At 45.0% G+C, this 19,354-nt stretch overlaps 2 protein-coding genes and 1 pseudogene across 2 annotated transcripts; 1 reads left to right on the forward strand and 2 right to left on the reverse strand.

Moving 5' to 3' along the window:
• The first annotated feature begins 3,942 nt into the window (after positions 1 to 3,942).
• On the forward strand, positions 3,943 to 8,520 carry LOC123048262 (transcription factor E2FC). Its single transcript, XM_044471400.1, has 13 exons — positions 3,943 to 4,456; positions 5,533 to 5,674; positions 5,818 to 5,856; positions 5,934 to 6,019; positions 6,145 to 6,233; positions 6,311 to 6,365; positions 6,941 to 6,993; positions 7,076 to 7,126; positions 7,204 to 7,252; positions 7,334 to 7,399; positions 7,482 to 7,576; positions 7,649 to 7,868; positions 7,951 to 8,520. Exons 1-13 carry the CDS (start codon positions 4,088 to 4,090, stop codon positions 8,014 to 8,016), a joined length of 1,380 nt encoding a protein of 459 aa, XP_044327335.1. The 5' UTR covers positions 3,943 to 4,087; the 3' UTR covers positions 8,017 to 8,520.
• Positions 8,521 to 9,610: 1,090 nt separating this feature from the next.
• On the reverse strand, positions 9,611 to 13,412 carry LOC123048264 (G-type lectin S-receptor-like serine/threonine-protein kinase B120; annotated as a pseudogene).
• Positions 13,413 to 15,462: 2,050 nt separating this feature from the next.
• LOC123055489 (G-type lectin S-receptor-like serine/threonine-protein kinase B120) lies at positions 15,463 to 19,104 on the reverse strand. Its single transcript, XM_044479492.1, has 7 exons — positions 17,760 to 19,104; positions 17,553 to 17,651; positions 16,745 to 16,938; positions 16,444 to 16,651; positions 16,126 to 16,363; positions 15,889 to 16,039; positions 15,463 to 15,765 (listed from the first exon to the last, which is right to left on the reverse strand). The coding sequence occupies exons 1-7, from the start codon at positions 19,102 to 19,104 to the stop codon at positions 15,463 to 15,465; spliced, it is 2,538 nt and encodes an 845-aa protein (XP_044335427.1).
• Positions 19,105 to 19,354: the final 250 nt, after the last annotated feature.

The raw sequence follows: 19,354 nt of genomic DNA on the forward strand, positions 1-19,354 counted from the left end.
TCATCTGGTCGGATTTTGTACTGATATTGAGAATTACAATATCTACAATCAAACTCCTCAACATTATGGTCAATACGTGCCACTAGTGCACGTGTTGAACTACGGTAACTACCATGGAGATACCCTGGTAAGATATTTTACTATTACGACATCCGTGCATCTTTTGCATACTTCTAAAACTAGTACATCATTGCTAACTATGAAGTTATTACTATGTTTTTCAACAGAGAATCCCAGAGGATTGTGTGCCTCATTTGATGTATCAGAATGGCAGCCTTCGTGTTTTGAACATATATCCAGGTCATCCTACGAATCTCAACTGTCCATACCGGATTTCTAAAAGAAGTGGAGACATGCTAATCAGAGAATGGAAAAAATGTATGGACAGTCGTAAGGAGGTTCTTGGAAGCAAAAGGAAGCGAAGCGCAAGAATTGGAGACAGGATGATCTCCATTCTCCATAATGGAGAGTCAGGGTCTATATTGTTTTATGCTATTTTACCTTAAAGAGGGTATTTAGGTCCTACCTAATACTGATGATCATGTGCTAAGAACAAAGTAGGGTTGGTTCGATGACTATCAGGATGATGATCGTATGACTTGTTATTAATAACGAGTAGAAGTTGTATGATGATGATTAGTAGGACTTGTTATTATGATGATGCATGATGCGAGCATGAAGAGTTATTATATATCTGTGGATGAAATGAACATGGATTGGATTGAAGTGAAGGCAACATGCATGTGGTGCATGTCGAAAGTAGTACAATCCAAACTTGATCAAGTTAGGATTAGTATTACTTTCGACATGCACCACATGTTGCCTCACTTCAATCTAAGTCATGTTTAGGCATAGCAGTAGCAGTAGCACGGAGATAAGAGAGGACACATCTCTCTATTAGCTACCTATACCAACCTAAATTAACCCCCAAAACCCCTAAACCACCTCCTTTAAAAAAAAACAGCCGCTGAAATGCTGACGCGTGGAAGCTTATTGGTCCCGGTTGGTGCTACCAACCGGGACCAAAGGCCCTCCTGCCTGGGCTCGCCGGAGCGGCCACGTGGAGGCCCATCTGTCCCGGTTTGTATAAGAACCGGGACTAAAGGCCTAGGGCATTAGTAACGACCCTTTAGTACCGGTTCCCCAACCAGGACAGATGGGCCTTATGAACCGGGACAAATGGGCCTTTTTCTACCAGTGTACTGTTTGGCATTGAGGTATGTCCTACTACCATAACATGCAATATCATATGTTGATCATGCATTCACATAGCCTAACAACAGCATGCAATGTGCTAACAACAGCATGGAATATCCTATATATTAGAACAAGACCCAACACACTATGGTAAGAATAGCAGTATCACTAGCCCATCCTATGAAGAACATCAGTACACAACAAGAGCAATGCTAACAACAACAGCATCAACAATGTGGAGTGAGCAAAGTAGCATTCATAGTTTTTTTTTGAAATTTAAGTAGCATTCATAGTCATCATCAACAACAACAAACAACAACAACAACAACAACATCCTATGAGCATTCATAGTCATCATCAATAACAACAACATCAACAACTATGCTAATAAGATCACTGACAACATCAAGAACAACATTGACAGTCATCAATCTAATCTACACCCTAGCATTTAACATAAACAGCAAGAAAAACATCAAGATTCATCCCCAAAACAGTGGATTCGAATCGAATCCGTTCGAATCGAATCCACTGTCCACAATCTAATCTACACCCTAAGAACCCTCACTGCGAAGCAAGGGGGAGATCAGAGGAGCTTACCGTGGGGGGTGCCGGTGGAGCGTATGGCGGCCGTGGAGAAAACCCTGACGGGAAGAGGGTGCCGCCGCCGCCGAAGAAGAACCGGCCGTTCCGATGGTCGTTGCCATCAACCTCGTCGCGCGCCGGCGATGACCGGAGTGGGTGGGGCGCGACGCGATGGTGGCTCTGCCATCGAAGAAACCGAACATGCGGTAAGGGGAGGGGGAGAGAGAGTGCGTGTGAACTGTCAATGGGGGTGACACAAAGGAGTGAGGGAGTTATTAGACTTCCCGTCACCTCCTGCGCTTCCCCACGCGTGCAGGCGCTCGCCACGCGTGGCTCGAGCGAGCTTGGCTCGCAACGCTCGCAATAAACGGTTGATTCGGCCGTTCCTCCAGAGCCAGGCACAGACCTGCTTTGAGATTCATGCGGGGCCAGGTCTTAGATGCAGCCCAGGCAATCAAACGGGCCGAAAACTTTCCGCTCGGGCCTGGCTGGACCTAATGCAGCGTACCAAACGCATCCCAAGATAATGTGCCGACTCAGTCGCTCGAAGGTGCTCATAAAAATAGGGTGTCTGTGTGCACGTTCATAGGGATGAATGTATGCACGTGTATATAAACGCCAGCGTCAGTACTGTGTTTTGAAAAAAAAAAGTTTGACGGGCGTAGCGTGACATGTGGGGCCGCGTTCCGCCCGGCCAGCAGCCAGCGGTGCACGCACACGGTTGCGTCGCAAAGGAGACCAAAAAGCGCGCTGCAAGCATCAGCCCGAGGTATTCGCGTGACATGTGGGCCCAGCCTTCTCAGTGGCCCCACCCCTAGCCTCGCCGCGTATCAGTTTCGGCCGCCTCCAACTCTGCTCCTTCCCGCTTCGCCCAGCTGCTCCCGCCGCGCCGGCCTGGACGCGGTCCGCATGCATCTGCAAGATGGGGCCCCTGCTCTAGTGAGACAAAGCAGGGGAACGCCGGCCGCGGTGCACCCTGGACCGGCACCACCCGCCACGTGAACGGTAGCTGGGATCCGATGCGTGCTCCGCTGTGCAGTGCAGGCCGGCCGCCAGAGTCCCTAAACGCGATCCGATCACAGCAAACCGTAGGTGGATACGTTATTCAATTCCTCCTGCAGTAAATACCCATCTGTATGTATATTTCTCTGCCCTGGCGAAAATATTGCATCGGAACAACATTGTACCCGCTCCCTATGCATTTCAAAATGTTTTGGTTCAGAAACTTCAAACCACCGAATCAACGATTTCCCTACCTTTTGGTTAAGTTTTTATGAGATATTTGTCGGATTGAGTAGCCTGTTCTAATAATAATAATGATAATAATAATAATAATAATACATATGCGAACCAGCAGAAAACAAGATATGGACAATTCCCAACAGGAAACAAGATATGGACAGTAGACTTTATGGATATATCTGTTGATCCTATCTCACGTTTCATGGAATGGACGGCCGCACATTGTTTTGTGTTCTTAGTCACAAGAGACACACCTACGGTGACCGACTCTTACCATTTTACATCCCAACAATCCGTCACCCATTATCTAGTTCCATCACCACATCTTCAGCGTTACCCCGCCAACCGTCGGAGATGTAATATCGACCATGTTAACGCGAAGAACTCAAAGCTTTTCGTGCCACAGGGCGGACGACCTTACACCGTTCTGCGCTCACGGCACTATTTACATTCGAACAAATGTCTAGTTACGTCGTTACGTCTTAAACATCCATGTCCCCAACATCACCCGGCCACCCGTCATAGCTGTGATACAGGCCGTGTCAACGCGGAAAACTCAATGCTTTCCGTACCCCACCAGTCTCCTCCCCCCTTAGCCGTCCTCCGATAGCCCCATTTATTATTCCAGCCAACGTAACAACGGGAGTATCACGACTTACGCCTTTCGACGGCAACATTTAAACCTCCAACGGTAAGCTCAGTCGAATTCCGGAAGGAAACGCGCGCCTCCAGCCCGCCTCCCATAATCGATGATGCGTAGGATAACGATTCGCGCATCGTCTTGCACCGTGGATAATCTCGGCAACAAACATTTGCCAAAAACAAGAACCGAAAACCCTCTATAAAGCCCAAGAAAAACCTCGAGAACAAGAACAAGAGAGAGAAAGAGGAAAGAGAAACAAGGAGAGCTCTTGAGTTGGTTTTTCCCTCTCTTCTTCCCTCCCACCTTCCCTCCTCCTTCTCCCCGAAGCCAAAGCTTCCCGCTTTCCCACCTCGCCGCCCCGCCGCGGCCGGGCCAAACCCTACCACGTCCCCGTCCTCGCCCGCCGCACGCCGGCGCGCCATGGACGGCTCCCCCAGCCTCCCCCTCCCGCTCCCGCTCCCGCGCCCGCGCCCCGCCCAGCGCCCCCCGCTCCCGCCGCAGGTCTTCCTCCGATGCCCCGCGCCGCCGCGGGGCGCCGTCCCCGCCGCGCCGCCGCACGTGCACTACTTCCGCGCCCCGTCGCCCATCCCCGTCTACTCCCCGCGGCTCCCCGGGCCCCGCTACATCGCCGCCCGGCCCCCTCCCGCGCCCGCTGCTGCCGCCGCGGCGCCCCCGCGGCCGCCCCAGGCCTCCCCCGCGCAGCTGCCGCATCCGAGGCCGCCGCAGCCGGTGTACGAGAACGTCGTGCCGCCGGCCAGGAGGAGAGGGAGGCCCAAGTCCAAGGCGCCGGTAAGTCAATCGAAATGCAGTACATTCAGCATTGCTGTTTCAGTCTGTTCGTAGCTAATTGCGGCGATGCTGCGTCGTGTGCGCGAGAAATCGTGATTGATCCTAGTGTTCGTTGCCACAATCGATCGTTCAGCCCTGGGCACCGTGAATTTCGGTGGGGTTTTTGTGCTTTCCTGTAGGTTTGCATCAGGAAGAGTTTCTGCTAGCTGAATCAATTGACAGTGAGCTCGAATGGTCCTTTGGGTAGTGGTAATGTATCCAGTGAGGTCTGCCATGACTAAGGGCAATACTGTAATCTTCCCACGGTTAGCTGTACGGCCAATGTGCGTTGTTATGATCGCCGTGTTAGATTAAACTCCTGCGGTGTTCGAACAAACCTGCACTCCAAACGTGAAATCGACGTCCCATTGACATGCTCTGTTTTGGAGGGAACATCTCAGATGAAGACCAGTATTTAGTAAAGCAACATTGTGTATGTGAGCTTTAGTTTATATATATGCATCCTCATTTACTTTTTCTATGCACTTATCTTTCTCTTCAATATAACTGGCCATAGTAGCATGTTCTGTGTGTATGTTTGGAGTGGTGACCCAGGTTGTCTAAGTATAGTAGTAGTGATGATTTTAGTCTCACCTTGAATGTCTAAAGTGAGTTGTAGAAGCATATAATGTCTTTGGATGATTTTCAGGCTGAGGGTTTATGACCTTTTGCACCTGGTCTTACGAGATAAGACTGTCCTGGTACTGAACTTATAGTGCATCGCTGTGCACACTTTTCTTATAAAAATAGTCAAACTCTGTTTTTGCAGTGTATATATCCGAACTCCATTTTCACCCCTTGGAATGAGGGCTTATACTTGCTGAATTGCTTTGATTATATCCTCATTTTGAAAAAGCTAGCAAGTTAGCACAGCATACCGTCCATTTCAAGACTCATGGATGTCGTAGTTCATCTTTAGAAATGACATTGTGCTCTAATATGGTTAGGCAATTAGCTGCACTCTGTTAGCGAGTTAGTGTACCTATGAGACTATAAGTGTTACCAACATCTTCGTGTATCTTCTTCACATGATTTAGGAAAATGAGCAGAAAATTGAAATAGAAAATGCCCAGTCTGAAGTTGGGAAGGGAGAGATTAGTCAAGGGCATCATAAGGAGAGTACCACTGGACCAACAAAAGGTATCAAGCGAGCAAGAAAACCACATGGATCAATTGAAGGTGCGCTCTTGGTTACATTTAAGTCAGTTTACAAAATATTCGATGTGCGTCGCTGTCATTTGATGATACTTCTTCCGGTTTATTATTGAACCAAATTGGTTAATATAATAGTCATTTGTTGACGGCACCAATTTTACTTTCAGGAGATGCAGCAAACAACTGCCGCTATGACAGTTCACTAGGTAAAGTATGCTGTTGTTCTTCCAAAGTTAAGAAAGAGATGATGTATGTTTGTTGCTTATTATTTTCTTCTTGCCAGGTCTGCTGACAAAGAAATTCATCAACCTGCTTAAAGGAGCAGAAGATGGAACCCTTGATTTAAATAAAGCAGTTGAGATACTGGAGGTCTGGTTTAGTATATAGCAAAATGAAATTTGCTTTCTACTGTCTCAGCCTCGTTGGTGTCTGTTCTTTTTTCATTGTCTGGAGTTTAGTGCCTTAATGTCTTTTAGTTTTATTAATTTCTGTAGGTGCAAAAGCGGAGGATATATGATATAACAAATGTCCTGGAAGGTGTAGATTTAATTGAAAAGGGCCTGAAGAATACGATTCGTTGGAAGTAAGTGTCCCATGTTTCTGCTTTTAATTCATTTTCCCTGTCGTAGCTTTTTACTGATGAAATGAGTACATCTGAAGGGGATTTGACATGTTACTGCCTAAGGAGGTGGAGCTCCAAACTTCTGCATTGAAGGTACACTATACTACTCAACTGTATGATCTTCATTTTCTGTTTTCTGTTTTTGTTGCTATATTCATGCTTTATATACATACACTGTGCATGCATTATTATGCTTTAATTTATTTTTCATTATTATAGAGGGACGTCTATTTGCTTATTTTTCTACAGTTGCATTTAGTTTCCTAATCGTAAATTATATGACTAATCAGACCATGGGTGTAGCAGCAAAGTGTTTCTGTAGTGAATGGTGTGTACCGATGATTTAGTGGATGTAACACGCCCGCTGTCTTGTAAACATATTAAAGTTCTAGGAAATATCCAAGTCAATATGAATATATCTAAGATAACCAGAGGAATAAAGCACATATCAGAAGTCCATTAATCTATCTTAAGCACACTTCGTTTGACTGAGGGCTTTCTGCCTTGCTCAAAGTTCACAGCATTGCCTGCAAAATGCAATCCCCCTTTTTTCCTGATGAAACAAAATGCAAATTAGCAGGCCCATCTTCTGACGGCAAGTCAGTCGACCTGAACATTAGCATTATTGTCCTAACTTTTGTATAAAGTTTCATTTGTTTATATTACAGGAGGAACTAGACTCATCACATGATGAAGAATGCAGGTTGGATGAGGAAATACGGTAAGTTCCTTCTTTTTCACCGAAACAACAAAAATACCTGATCGCTGCTCTCTTTTTTGATGAATAGTTACTGATTCTGCAGAGAAGCACAAGAGAAACTGCTGGCGCTCAAACTAAATAAGGACAAAAAAAAGTAAGATTGTCATCTCGTATGTTCACAAATAATATTTGTTGCTACAATCAACTGAGTCCTTATGTATTTCTGTTTAGGTGGTTGTATCTTTCCAAGGAAGATATTTGTGAGATTCCTCACTTACAGGTAAGGAAGTTCCTTGCTTCATGTCTGTTTCTTCTTCCTGTAATCACAAAGGTATTTCAACAACTGCCTCACTGATTGCAGGGATCCACTCGTATTGCAATACATGCTCCTCATGGAACCTGTGTTGAGGTTCCAGATCCTAATGCGGTAAGCAATCTGTAGTTACCTTTCAGCTATGTGGTTATAGCTGATCGATCTGTCTGATTGTTGACACTACTTCATTTACCAGGATATGGACATCTGCAAGGACCTGGAATCTCAAGAAAAGCATTACCAGCTTCTCTTGAGAAGTTCAATGGGTCCCATTGATTGCTATTTGATAAGGTAAACTGCCACAAATCGCTTATTGTAGAACTCACACTCAATAGTACTAACGAAGCTGCTATTTTCTGCCAGTGACCATCAGGGGGTATCCGACCCAGAGCAGGTGGCACAAGACAATTTGGATCATGCATCCACAGCTGGAGGTTCAGATGCTCCAAGGCCGGTGGATGATCATCCAAGTCAAGCTCCCGAAAAGGGAGAGGGCGACACTGTCGGCAAGCATACATCGGAACCATCCAGTACACATGAACGGATGCCTGGCATTCTGAAAATCGTACTGCCAGATACTGATGTAAGGAATGCTATTAAAACGGCATCACAGACCCAACTAATCAAGGCTGCTCGATACTCACGTTCTTCCAATTTTTTTGCAGCGTGATGCTGATTACTGGCTCGCATCTGACGTTGACGCTACCATGACTGAAACATGGGCCACTTAGACTTGATCCGCCACTACGTGGCGAAATAGCAATGACCCCACAATGCACATTCGCATTGGCGAAGGAACCGGAGCCTGGATCAGTAGGCCCACCTTCAGCGGGAGTCTTTCAATGGGTAACCGCAGATTTTCCATTCCCCCCGGCGCATGCTCTGTTCCGGACTTTCGGTTGACTGGCAAAGCAGAGAGAGTATACTGTAGGCAGTAGATGTTGTACATTGGCAGGATGGTTGTAGCTGGTACCTCCTCCTGGTACATCTATATACATGGGATAGGTTCAGCAACTGAGCCATCCATTATACCGGCCTTCCTTAGAGGGACTGTGTGTGTGTGTATACCAAGATAGGAAGGCAACACAGTCCAGAGGAAGGCCAACATCCATGGGTCGGTGTGTGTTGTGTTGTTATCTGGTCTTCTCCCCCATTGAGGGGCGGCATCGGATGTATATCCTGACTGGCAACCTAGATTCCTGGTAGCATATCAATAAAGGTCACTACTTCATACCGATCACTGGTTCAGCTGTGTTAGTCGATATGATCATCATGAACCATTATCTTAAATTCTGTTGCAGCCTTTCTTTCGGTCGCAGTGGGCTCCTGTGTAGCTCATGTTGCGCCGTTCATTGGTGTGTGTTCCACCTGCGTCTCCTTGCCTGTTTCCATATCTTGACATGGCATCTTCTCGGTGCCTGCAGTCTGATCTCTCATTCTTGCAATATGTACAGGTTGTATTTTGGGTTTCATGTGTTGAGATATCAGTATGCACAAGGGTACACCATGCATGATCTTGGCCATTTCTTGAAAGAAAAAAAAATGATGAAGTACTATGTACTAGATTTAAGGCACATTTTAAAATATTTCAAATCAGCTTTAGCTATAAAACATTTCAGAAAGTGATGATCAATTGCCCCTTCGTATTTGTAGAACTAGCAACTCTTGTCATCTTTCCGAAGATAACTCCATAACTTGTCCTTGGTTAGAACACTATTTCTCGGATCTCGGCACCAACCATACAAACACCTTGAGTCTAAGAGGTAGTCTGACTTTCTAGAGAAATTTATGAGGAAATCCAAGAGTTGGCTCAACGAGCTTCCTATGAAAGGAAGAACCATTCGCTATGTTTTCTTTCTGAAATCATTCAGAGTCTGAACCTGACTAAATCACCTTGCACAGTTGCTCCTGATGATCACCACATGGCTATTCCGATCACTTGCAGTTTAGACTTCAAAGCTGCGTATGAATGCATGCACACTTCACCTTAGTCAACGTGCTTTGTCTGTGAATTTGTCCGACCGTCCTGTCATTTCTTTAGCAAATAAGCACAAAACCGATTGTAAGAACGGCAGAAAAGAACAACCCCACCCAATCACTTGTGTCCAATGTGAAATCATTTTTATCTACTTCTTGTTATATGTAACTACTGGATTAAGTATCTTATTACTATTTTTACTGAGACTACTATCAGGGCCAAAACGGAATAGAAACCCTTTCAAAGATAATGAGTTCTGAACAACACACAATGCATGGCCATTTTCTTGGGACATACATTCTTTCGGCAATGCTCGATACATCTATAGAAACAAAAGAACTGTTATTTCAACGTCCCTCTATTTCGGTAAGAGTAAAACTGTTTCCGGAAGTCTGAATATCTTCTCTGATTTGCTCCATTTCAATGCGTCGTCGCGCGAAGTAAGCTGGGCGATTGGGGGCTGGAAGTGTGGTGCTTCCATTCTCTAGGACGAACACAACATATGACATAAGTGGCCTGTCATCTGGGTTCTCCTCAACACAGAAGAGTGCTAGATGGATGCAAAGCACAACTTCATCTAGTGAACAAGTATCCATGATAGATGAGTCTGGCAGCTCGTCTGCCCGCCCTTCTTGCCACATATTCCATGACTGAAACAACCAAGAAGAACATATTATTATTATTATTATTATTATTATTATTATTATTATTATTATTATTATTATTATTATTATTATTATTATTATTATTAGTGAAAATAAATAAATGTTTTCAAAACTAGATCCGCTTTTAAATGAAACTTGTGAGAACTCCTTTGTGTACTTACATAGACTATGAGGCTAGGGAAACCCATGGTTTGACTATTGGAGTTTCTTCTAATACCAGTTAGAACCTCTAATAGTAACACACCGAAGCTGTATACATCAGACTTGGTAGAGAAGAGGCCTTCCATTGCATACTCAAGAGCCATGTAGCCACCGCTTGATCATTTCAGTTGTAAGAATTACCAAATTGAGATTTTCTTTTAAGAAAGTTAGTATGATATTTTTTAAATGGATACTCACCAGGTCCCGACAACACGTTGAGTATTTGCATTTTGTTGGTTCTCTCCAAAGATCCTTGCCATACCAAAATCCGCTATCTTGGGTTTCATCTCTGCATCTAGCAATACATTTCCAGCTTTCAGGTCTCTGTGAATTATTGTCAATCTTGAATCTTGGTGGAGATAAAGAAGTCCCCTTGCGATCCCTTTGACTATATTAAATCGTGTTGACCAATCTAGCAACAATTTTCTCGAGTCATCTATAAATAGCAGGAATGTAAGCAAAAAATGTTTTTGAACTGTATAGGATATGATGGTGTGTTGCTGGAATATGTACCAAAAAGGGTAGCATCCAAGCTCTTGTTAGGCATATACTCATAAATCAACAATTTTTCATCTCTGTCCGCGCAACACCCGAGGAGTTGAACCAAGTTCCTATGTTGCAGTTTGGCAATTAGAATTACCTCATTCCTGAATTCATTTGTTCCTTGTTGAGAATCCTTACTAAGCCTTTTGATAGCAACTTCTTGACCATCTAACATTCCCTAGATAATTTGAAGATAAAACCTAGATTCATGAACCACTTAATTATGTTGATATTGCAATGAACAATATAAAAAATTATTGAACGTGTTACCTCGTAAACTTTGCCAAAGCCTCCATGTCCAATCTTACATGTTTCACAGAAGTTTTGAGTTGCTATGGCAATTTCCTGAAATCTTACAAATGGAAATTCATGATCACGGGGAGGGTTTCCTTCATCAAGTTCATAGGAGGTACGCATGCCATCCAATGATATTCTTTTGCATTTTCTCCACTTTCCGCATTTACCTGCTTCCACAATATTATAATTATTTATTCTTTGATGAGTATATCATGAAAACTGAGATAATAACATATGTTTTTTTGACCCTTCTAACCGTTGTGTTCATCTAATACACCCCTTATGAACTTACAAAACCAAGTAAACATAACTCATGAGGCACTTCTGTCGTTGTGGAAAGTGATAAACCTGACAGTGCGGCGAGAAATCCTATATATATACCTAAATAGTTGATCCACACTAACTCAATTATCTTGACATGCAACTATGCCAACTCATCATGCCACCGTACATGCCCCATGAAATTTAATTCTCTCAACATTGAACTATTCCAACTCACTGTGCCACTAGGCATGGGAAAATACCTACCTTAACACGCATCATGCATGATACTTATATTAAAAAAATCGACAACTATATTAATAATCAAATATATTAAATTATATGTGCTTGATTTTCAATTCTCATATTGGTAATTAGAATACTAAACTTTTGTACTGTCAAATTTCCTAGAATTATTGCATCCAATTCCCGCTGCAACACGCGGGTATCATCTCTAGTTAACATATAAGCTAAACACATATAAGGGTTATTTGCTCTAGTTTTACGGGTCCGAAGGATTTCAAGATTTTGCAGTCCAAGGGTACAACAGAGTAGTAGATATGAGTTGCAAGCTCAAATGGAATATCCCATTTTTGAGGAGGAGGAGGGGGTTGGTAAATGCACCTTTAGATATTAACCATGCCAAGGCTATGCATAGGAGCACCAGAAAACTTGTTAAAACTGGCAGTCCAATCCCCACTGTATTGCTCTTAGTCCTTTTACCTGCTGGAATACATACATAGCACAAAAATGGCAAACAACAGAAGTACTTTAGTAGCAAACTAGTAAAGGGAGAGATCTTCTTTTGAAACTTAGTAGAGGGAGAGAATTGGTACCATCTGCCACATCTAGGCCAGCAATTTGGAGATAGAGCGTGTCGCTGCCAATTACTGAGCCAAACTTCCCCGTGTCAATCAACTCCCCGGCCCAAACCAAGCACCTTGTCACGTTTCCTCTAGACCTGCCGCTGCTCAGGTTAGCATACGCATATGCCACACAGTAGCAGTTGCGGTTGCACTCTGTTGCGCACTCCTGGAATGTAGTCTTGTCCCCGCCAATGAGCGTGAACTTGTCTGGTGGCTTCATCCCCGGCAAGGCTAAGAAATCGCCACCGCACTCGTCTAGTGGCTCCTTTCGTCGGCACCCCTTAAAGAACGTGCCACTGGTCCACTCCTCCATGCTAGCCGGCTCAAAGCCGTCGAGGCACTTGCACGGCGGGATGGGTGATACCGTCATATCGCAGTAGCCATATGGGCCACAATAGCCGTACAGGTTGCATTTGAGGGAGGAGTAGTTCGCGAGGATTTCCCACACTAACAACCTATTGTTCCACCTCTGGGTTTGGTACTCCCCGGAGTAGGTCAGCACATGCCTAGTGTGCGGGGCGCCATCGGAGAGGCTATATGTGACGTAGATCTCCTTGTCGTTGTCGACAACGGCAAGATAGATGATGATCTCTGGCGCTGGCGTTCTCCTATTGGTACCGGCGCTCGCTTGTCACCAGGTACCCTGTCCATGGGGCGGTGCGGAACACGGGGTGTGCCCCATCCCAGAGAAACATCTGGAGGCATGTGGTGGGATCGATCCCATAAGAGAAGCGGCCCGGTGAGGGATCATTGGGGCCTTTCCAGGATACAAGGCGCTCACGGCCATCACGGGTGTTGTACTTGACCCGGAGCTTCATACCAGGGAGGTACGTGTCGGTGTGGTGGTCGAAGCTCTGCCACAACGTGGTGCCATTTGACGACCGGATAACAAGGTTACCGGTGTTCAAAAGCACCGCCGCAGGGGTAGACGGCCCTGGTGTAGCGGATAGGTTGGTCGTAGTCCAGAGGACACGGCCGCTGCCATCACCATTAGAGAGAATGAGATTGGAGGAATTGGTGAGTGAGAGCACCGGTGAAGAGGAAGAGCTGTTGATGACCGGGGTTTCTCGGTTGGCGACCCAAACCACAGTGAGCTCTGGAATGTCGTTGTACCATATGCCAAGGTACAACTTGGCTGGGGTACTGGTGGAGTTGTTTGGGGAGAAGAAGCCCAAGGCGAAAGCACCGCCATCGGAGACGATGGTGCTGCCAGGGGAGAGCGGCTTGCCGGGGACAAGCCGGTCGTCGGGCGCACCGAACGGCAGGAACAGGAGGATCAACACAGCGGCGCGGCAGGTGAGGGCCAGCCAATCCATAGATTAGCCAGGCCACAAAAATCTTAGTGCAAAACTATAGTTTGCAAAGGGGGGTGGGAGTAAGTGTATATAGACTTGCACCGATTGAGCCTTGGTCTACAAGCCAAAAAAGAAAAGGTTTGACGAAGATGAAGCACATGCAGCATGCAGACATTTTCGTCCGTGGAAGAAGCAGATGACCTAATAATAACTTATTAATGATGCAAGTTTTTGGAATGCTAGCAGGTTGGTTTGGGAGCTGAGAGCGTATTGGAGATTTGGAGTTTACATTTCAGCTGTCCACGTCGGAGTTGGGATGCCACCGTCACTGCTGAGTAGACAGACTAGTGACTGCTCAAACATTAAGCATTTGTGCTGATAAAATTAACCAGCTCCAGCGTGGTTGGATCCCTGTAGTAATTCTAGTTGTTGCGTGGTCAAACCTAAAGCAAATGTACGACCAACGGACAAGCTTGGTGTTTCCTACCGTGTCCGTGTGCAGACTGAATGTTTTTCGGTTCCTTGCCACGTCACAACTTAGCAAGTCTTTTTTGCGGGTGACAACTCGTCAAGTTTTTTCTGAACACAGTACAATTAAAGTCGCTCATAAATATTAGCATACACTCATCCCTATGAACGCACGCAGTCATCACAGGCGCCTCGCAGTCGACGGAAACGTCTCCTCCCACAGAACGAACATTGCCGAAAGCCTGAAATAAATCTAGAAATAATGCGAGTACCAATGTCAAATTTAGGACTTGAACTCTGGTGGGTAGTAAATCTTGTACCTTGGCAGGATAGTACCTCCTCCTGGTACATCCATACTTGGGATAGGCTCAGAGCCATCCATTATACCGGCCTTTCTTAGAGGGACTATGAGGAAGGCCAACATCCATCGGTCGGTGTGTGTTGTGTGTTGTTATCTGGTCTTCTCCCCATCGAGGAGCGGCATCGGATGTATATCCTGACTGGCAACCTAGATTGCTGGTAGCATATCAATAAAGGTCACTACTTCATACTGATCATTGGTTCACCTGTGTTAGTCGATATGATTCACCATTAACCATTATCTTAAATTCTGTCCCAGCCTTTCTTTCGGCCGTGGTGGTATCCTGTGTAGCTCATGTTGCGCCGTTCATTGGTGCGTGTTCCACCTGCGTCTCCTTGCCTGTTTCCATATCTTGACATGGCATCTTCTCGGCGCCTACCGTCTGATCTCTCATACTTGCGACATGTACATGTTGTATTTTTGTTTTCATGTTTGAGATATTCAGTATGCACATGGGTACACCATGATCTTTGCGATTTCTCAAAAGAAAGAAAAATGATGAAGTACTATGTACTAGATTTAAGGCACGTTTTAAAATATTCCGAATCAGCTTTAGCTATAAAACATTTCAGGAAGAGATGATCAATTGTCTCTTCGCATTCACAAAACTGGCAACTCTTGTCACCTGTCCGAAGATAACTCCATAACTTGTTCTTGGTTAGAACACTATTTCTCGGATTGGTACTAACCATATAATCATTCAGAGTCTGAACCTGACTAAATCACCTTGCACAGTCGCTCCTGTTGATTGGACTCAAAATTTAGACTTCAAAGCTGCGTATGAACGCATGCACACTTCACCTCAGTCAATGTCCTTTGTCTGCGATTTTGTCCGACCGTCCTGTCATTTCTTTAGCAAATAAGCACAAAACCCATCGTAAGAACGGCAGAGAAGAACAACGCCACCTAATCACTTGTGTCCACTGTGAAATAATTTTCATCGACTTTGTGTTATCTGTAAGTACTGAATTTTGTTATTGTAAGTATCTTGATTACTACTCCCTCCGTCCCATAATATAGGACGTTTTTTGACACTAGTGTAGTATCAAAAAACGTCTTACATTATGGGACAGAGGGAGTATTTTTTTTACTAAGACTACTATCAGGCCCAAAACGGAATTAAAAAACCCATTCAAATAAAATGGCTTCTGACAACACACAATGCATATGCACGGCCATTTCGTTGAGGCATGCATTCTTTCAGCAATGTTCGATATATCTAGACACAAAATAATTGCTATTTCAACGTCCCTCTATTTCGGTAAGAGTAAAACTGTTCACGGAAGTCGGAATATCTTCTCTGATTTGCTCCATTTCAATGCGTCGTCGCGCAAAGTAGGCCGGGCGGTTGGGGGCCGGAAGTGTGGTGCTTCCATTCTCTAGGACGAACACAACATATGACATAAGCGGCCTGTCATCTGGGTTCTCCTCGACGCACAAGAGTGCCACATGGATGCAAAGCACAACTTCATCAACTGAACAAGTATCCATGATAGATGAGTCTGGTAACTCCTCTGCCCGCCCTTCTTTCCACATATTCCATGACTGAAACAACCAAGATGATCATATTTTATTTTATTTTATATAATTAGTCAAAATCAAAAAATGTTTTCAAAACTAGATTCACTTTTCAAAATAGAACTTGTGAGAAGTCTTTTGTGTACTCACATAGATAATGAGGCTAGGGAAACCCATGGTTTCACTATTGGAGTTTCTTCTAATACCAGTTACAACCTCTAATAGCAACACACCGAAGCTATATACATCGGACTTGGTAGAGAAGAGGCCTTCCATTGCATACTCAGGAGCCATGTAGCCACTGCTTGATCATTTCAGTTGCAAGAGTTACTAAATTGAGAGTTTTTTTTTGGGAAGTTAATATGAATTTTTTCAATGTATACTCACTAGGTCCCGACAACGCGTTGAGTGTTTGCATTTTGTTGGTTATCACCAAAGATCCTTGCCATACCAAAATCTGCTATCTTTGGTTTCATCTCCGTATCTAGCAAAACATTTCCAGCTTTCAGGTCTCTGTGAATTATTGTCAATCTTGAATCCTGGTGGAGATAAAGAAGTCCCCGTGCAATCCCTTTGATTATATTAAACCGTGTTGACCAATCTAGTAACAATTTTCTTGAGTCATCTGTAAATAGAAGAAGGTAAGCAAAAAAAAAAGATTTTGGATTGTTATAGGATATGATGGTGTGTTGCTCGAATATGTACCAAAAAGGGTAGCATCCAAGCTCTTGTTAGGCATATACTCATAAATCAACAATTTTTCATCTTTGGCGGCGCAACACCCAAGGAGTTGAACCAAGTTCCTATGTTGCAATTTGGCAATTAGAATTACTTCATTCCTGAATTCCTTTGTTCCTTGTTGAGAATCCTTACTAAGCCTTTTGATAGCAACTTCTTGACCACCTAACATTCCCTAGAGAATTTTAAGGTAAAACCTAGCTTCATGATCCACTCAATTATGTTGATATTACAATGAATGATAATAGAAATTTGTAAAAAGTGTTACCTTGTAAACTTTGCCAAAGCCTCCATGTCCAATCTGACATGTTTCAGAGAAGTTGTGAGTTGCTATGGCAATTTCCTCAAATCTTACAAATGGAAATTTGCGATCATGGTGAGGGTTCCCTTCATCAGGTTCATAAGAGGTAGTCATGCCATCCAATGATATTGTTTTTTGTTTTTTCCACTTTTCGATCTTACCTGCTTCCACAATATTGAAATAATTAATTCTTTGAGGAGTATATCATGAAATATAAATAATAATGAAATGCTCTTTTTGACCCTTGAAACCATTGGTGTTCGCCTAGTACACCCCTTTATGAACTTACAAAACCAAACAAACATAACTCATGAGGCACTTCTATCGTTGTGGTAAATGATAAACTTGACAATGTGGCGAGAAATTAACATATAAGATAAAGTCACGTGTTGGAAATGACACGTTTTCCCCTAGAACCCTCTCTTACCCCCATAGCATGTGCACTGTGCACTCAATCAGGCTCACCTATATCCTCGAGACCTCAAATTTATAGCATGGTAACACATCATCGCTCTTGTTTTATGAAGCAAGGCGATATCGAGTATGGTTTCTCTAGCATGTGGACCCCAATATTATTTGGTAGTAGATTGTCCATTATGATAACATGGTTTGTTTAAAGTAAGCTAAACGCGTAGAAGGGTTATTTGCTCTATTTTACGTGTCCAAAGGATTTCAAGATTTTACAGTCCAAGGGTACAACACGGTAGTAATTATGAATTGCAACCTTGATGGAATATCTCACTGTTGAGAGGGAGGGGGGTGTTGGTAAATGCACCTTTAAATTTTAACCATGCCAAGGCTATGCATAGGAGTACCAAAACGGTTGCTAAAACTGGTAGTGCAATCCTCCCAGCATTGCTCCGTGTCCTTTTACCTGTGCAATATATACATAGCATAAACATGGCAAACAACATAAGTTCTTCAATAACAAACTAGTAAAGGGAGAGATCTTCTTTTGAAACTTAGGGGAGAGAACTGTTACCATCTGCCACATCTAGGCCAGCAATTCGGAGATAGAGCGTCTCGCTACCAATTACTGGGCCAAACTTCCCCGTGTCAATCAACTCCCCGGCCCAAACCAAGCACCTTGTCACATTTCCTCCAGACCTGCTGCTGCTCAAGTTAGCATACGCATATGCCACACAGGAGCAGTTGCGGTTGCACTCTGTTGCACACTCCTGGAATGTACTCTTGTCCCCGCCGATGAGCGTGAACTTGTCTGGTGGCTTCATCCCCGGCAAGGCTAAGAAATCGCCACCGCACTCGTCTAGTGGATCCTTTCGTCGGCACCCCTTAGAGAACGTGCCACTGGTCCACTCCTCCATGCTAGCCGGCTCAAAGCCGTCGAGGCACTTGCACAGCGGGATGGGTGATACCGTCATATCGCAGTAGCCATATGGGCCACAATAGCCGTACAGGTTGCATTTGAGGGAGGAGTAGTTCGCGAGGATTTCCCACACTAACAACCTATTGTTCCAGCTCTGGGTTTGGTACTCCCCGGAGTAGGTCACCACTTGCCTAGTGTGCGGGGCGCCATCGGAGAGGCTATATGTGACGTAGATCTCCTTGTTGTTGTCGATGACGGCAAGATAGATGATGATCTCTGCGCTGGCGTGCTCCTGTTGGTACCGGCGCTCGCTTGTCACCAGGTACCCTGTCCATGGGGCGGTGCGGAACACGGGGTGTGCCCCATCCCAGAGAAACATCTGGAGGCATGTGGTGGGATCGATCCCATAAGAGAAGCGGCCCGGTGAGGGATCGTTGGGGCCTTTCCAGGATACAAGGCGCTCACGGCCATCACGGGTGTTGTACTTGACCCGGAGCTTCATACCAGGGAGGTACGTGTCGGTGTGGTGGTCGAAGCTCAGCCACAACGTGGTGCCATTTGACGACCGGATAACAAGGTTACCGGTGTTCAAAAGCACCGCCGCAGGGGTAGACGGCCCTGGTGTAGCAGATAGGTTGGTCGTCGTCCAGAGGACACGGCCGCTGCCATCACCATTAGAGAGAATGAGATTGGAGGAATTGGTGAGTGAGAGCACCGGTGAAGAGGAAGAGCTGTTGATGACCGGGGTTTCTCGGTTGGCGACCCAAACCACAGTGAGCTCTGGAATGTCGTTGTACCATATGCCAAGGTACAACTTGGCTGGGGTACTGGTGGAGTTGTTTGGGGAGAAGAAGCCCAAGGCGAAAGCACCGCCATCGGAGACGATGGTGCTGCCAGGGGAGAGCGGCTTGCCGGGGACAAGCCGGTCGTCGGACGCACCGAACGGCAGGAACAGGAGGACCAGCACCGCGGCGCGGCAGGTGAGAGCCAGCCAATCCATGGATCGACCAGGCCACAAAAATCTAAGTACAAAACTAGTCTGCAAGGTGGGAGTAACCGAGTAAGTGTATATATACTTGCACCCGATGAGCCTTGGTCTACAATCCAAAAAAAGAAAAGCTTTGACGAAGATGAATCACAGGCAGCATCCAGGCATTTTCGTCCGTGGAAGAAGCAGAGTGCTAGATCTTGAAATGCTAGCAGGTTGGTTTGGGAGCTGAGAGTGTATTGGAAATTTGGAGTTTAGATTT

This window comes from Triticum aestivum, chromosome 2D (genome assembly GCF_018294505.1).
Source record: "Triticum aestivum cultivar Chinese Spring chromosome 2D, IWGSC CS RefSeq v2.1, whole genome shotgun sequence".
Classification (NCBI taxonomy): domain Eukaryota; kingdom Viridiplantae; phylum Streptophyta; class Magnoliopsida; order Poales; family Poaceae; genus Triticum; species Triticum aestivum.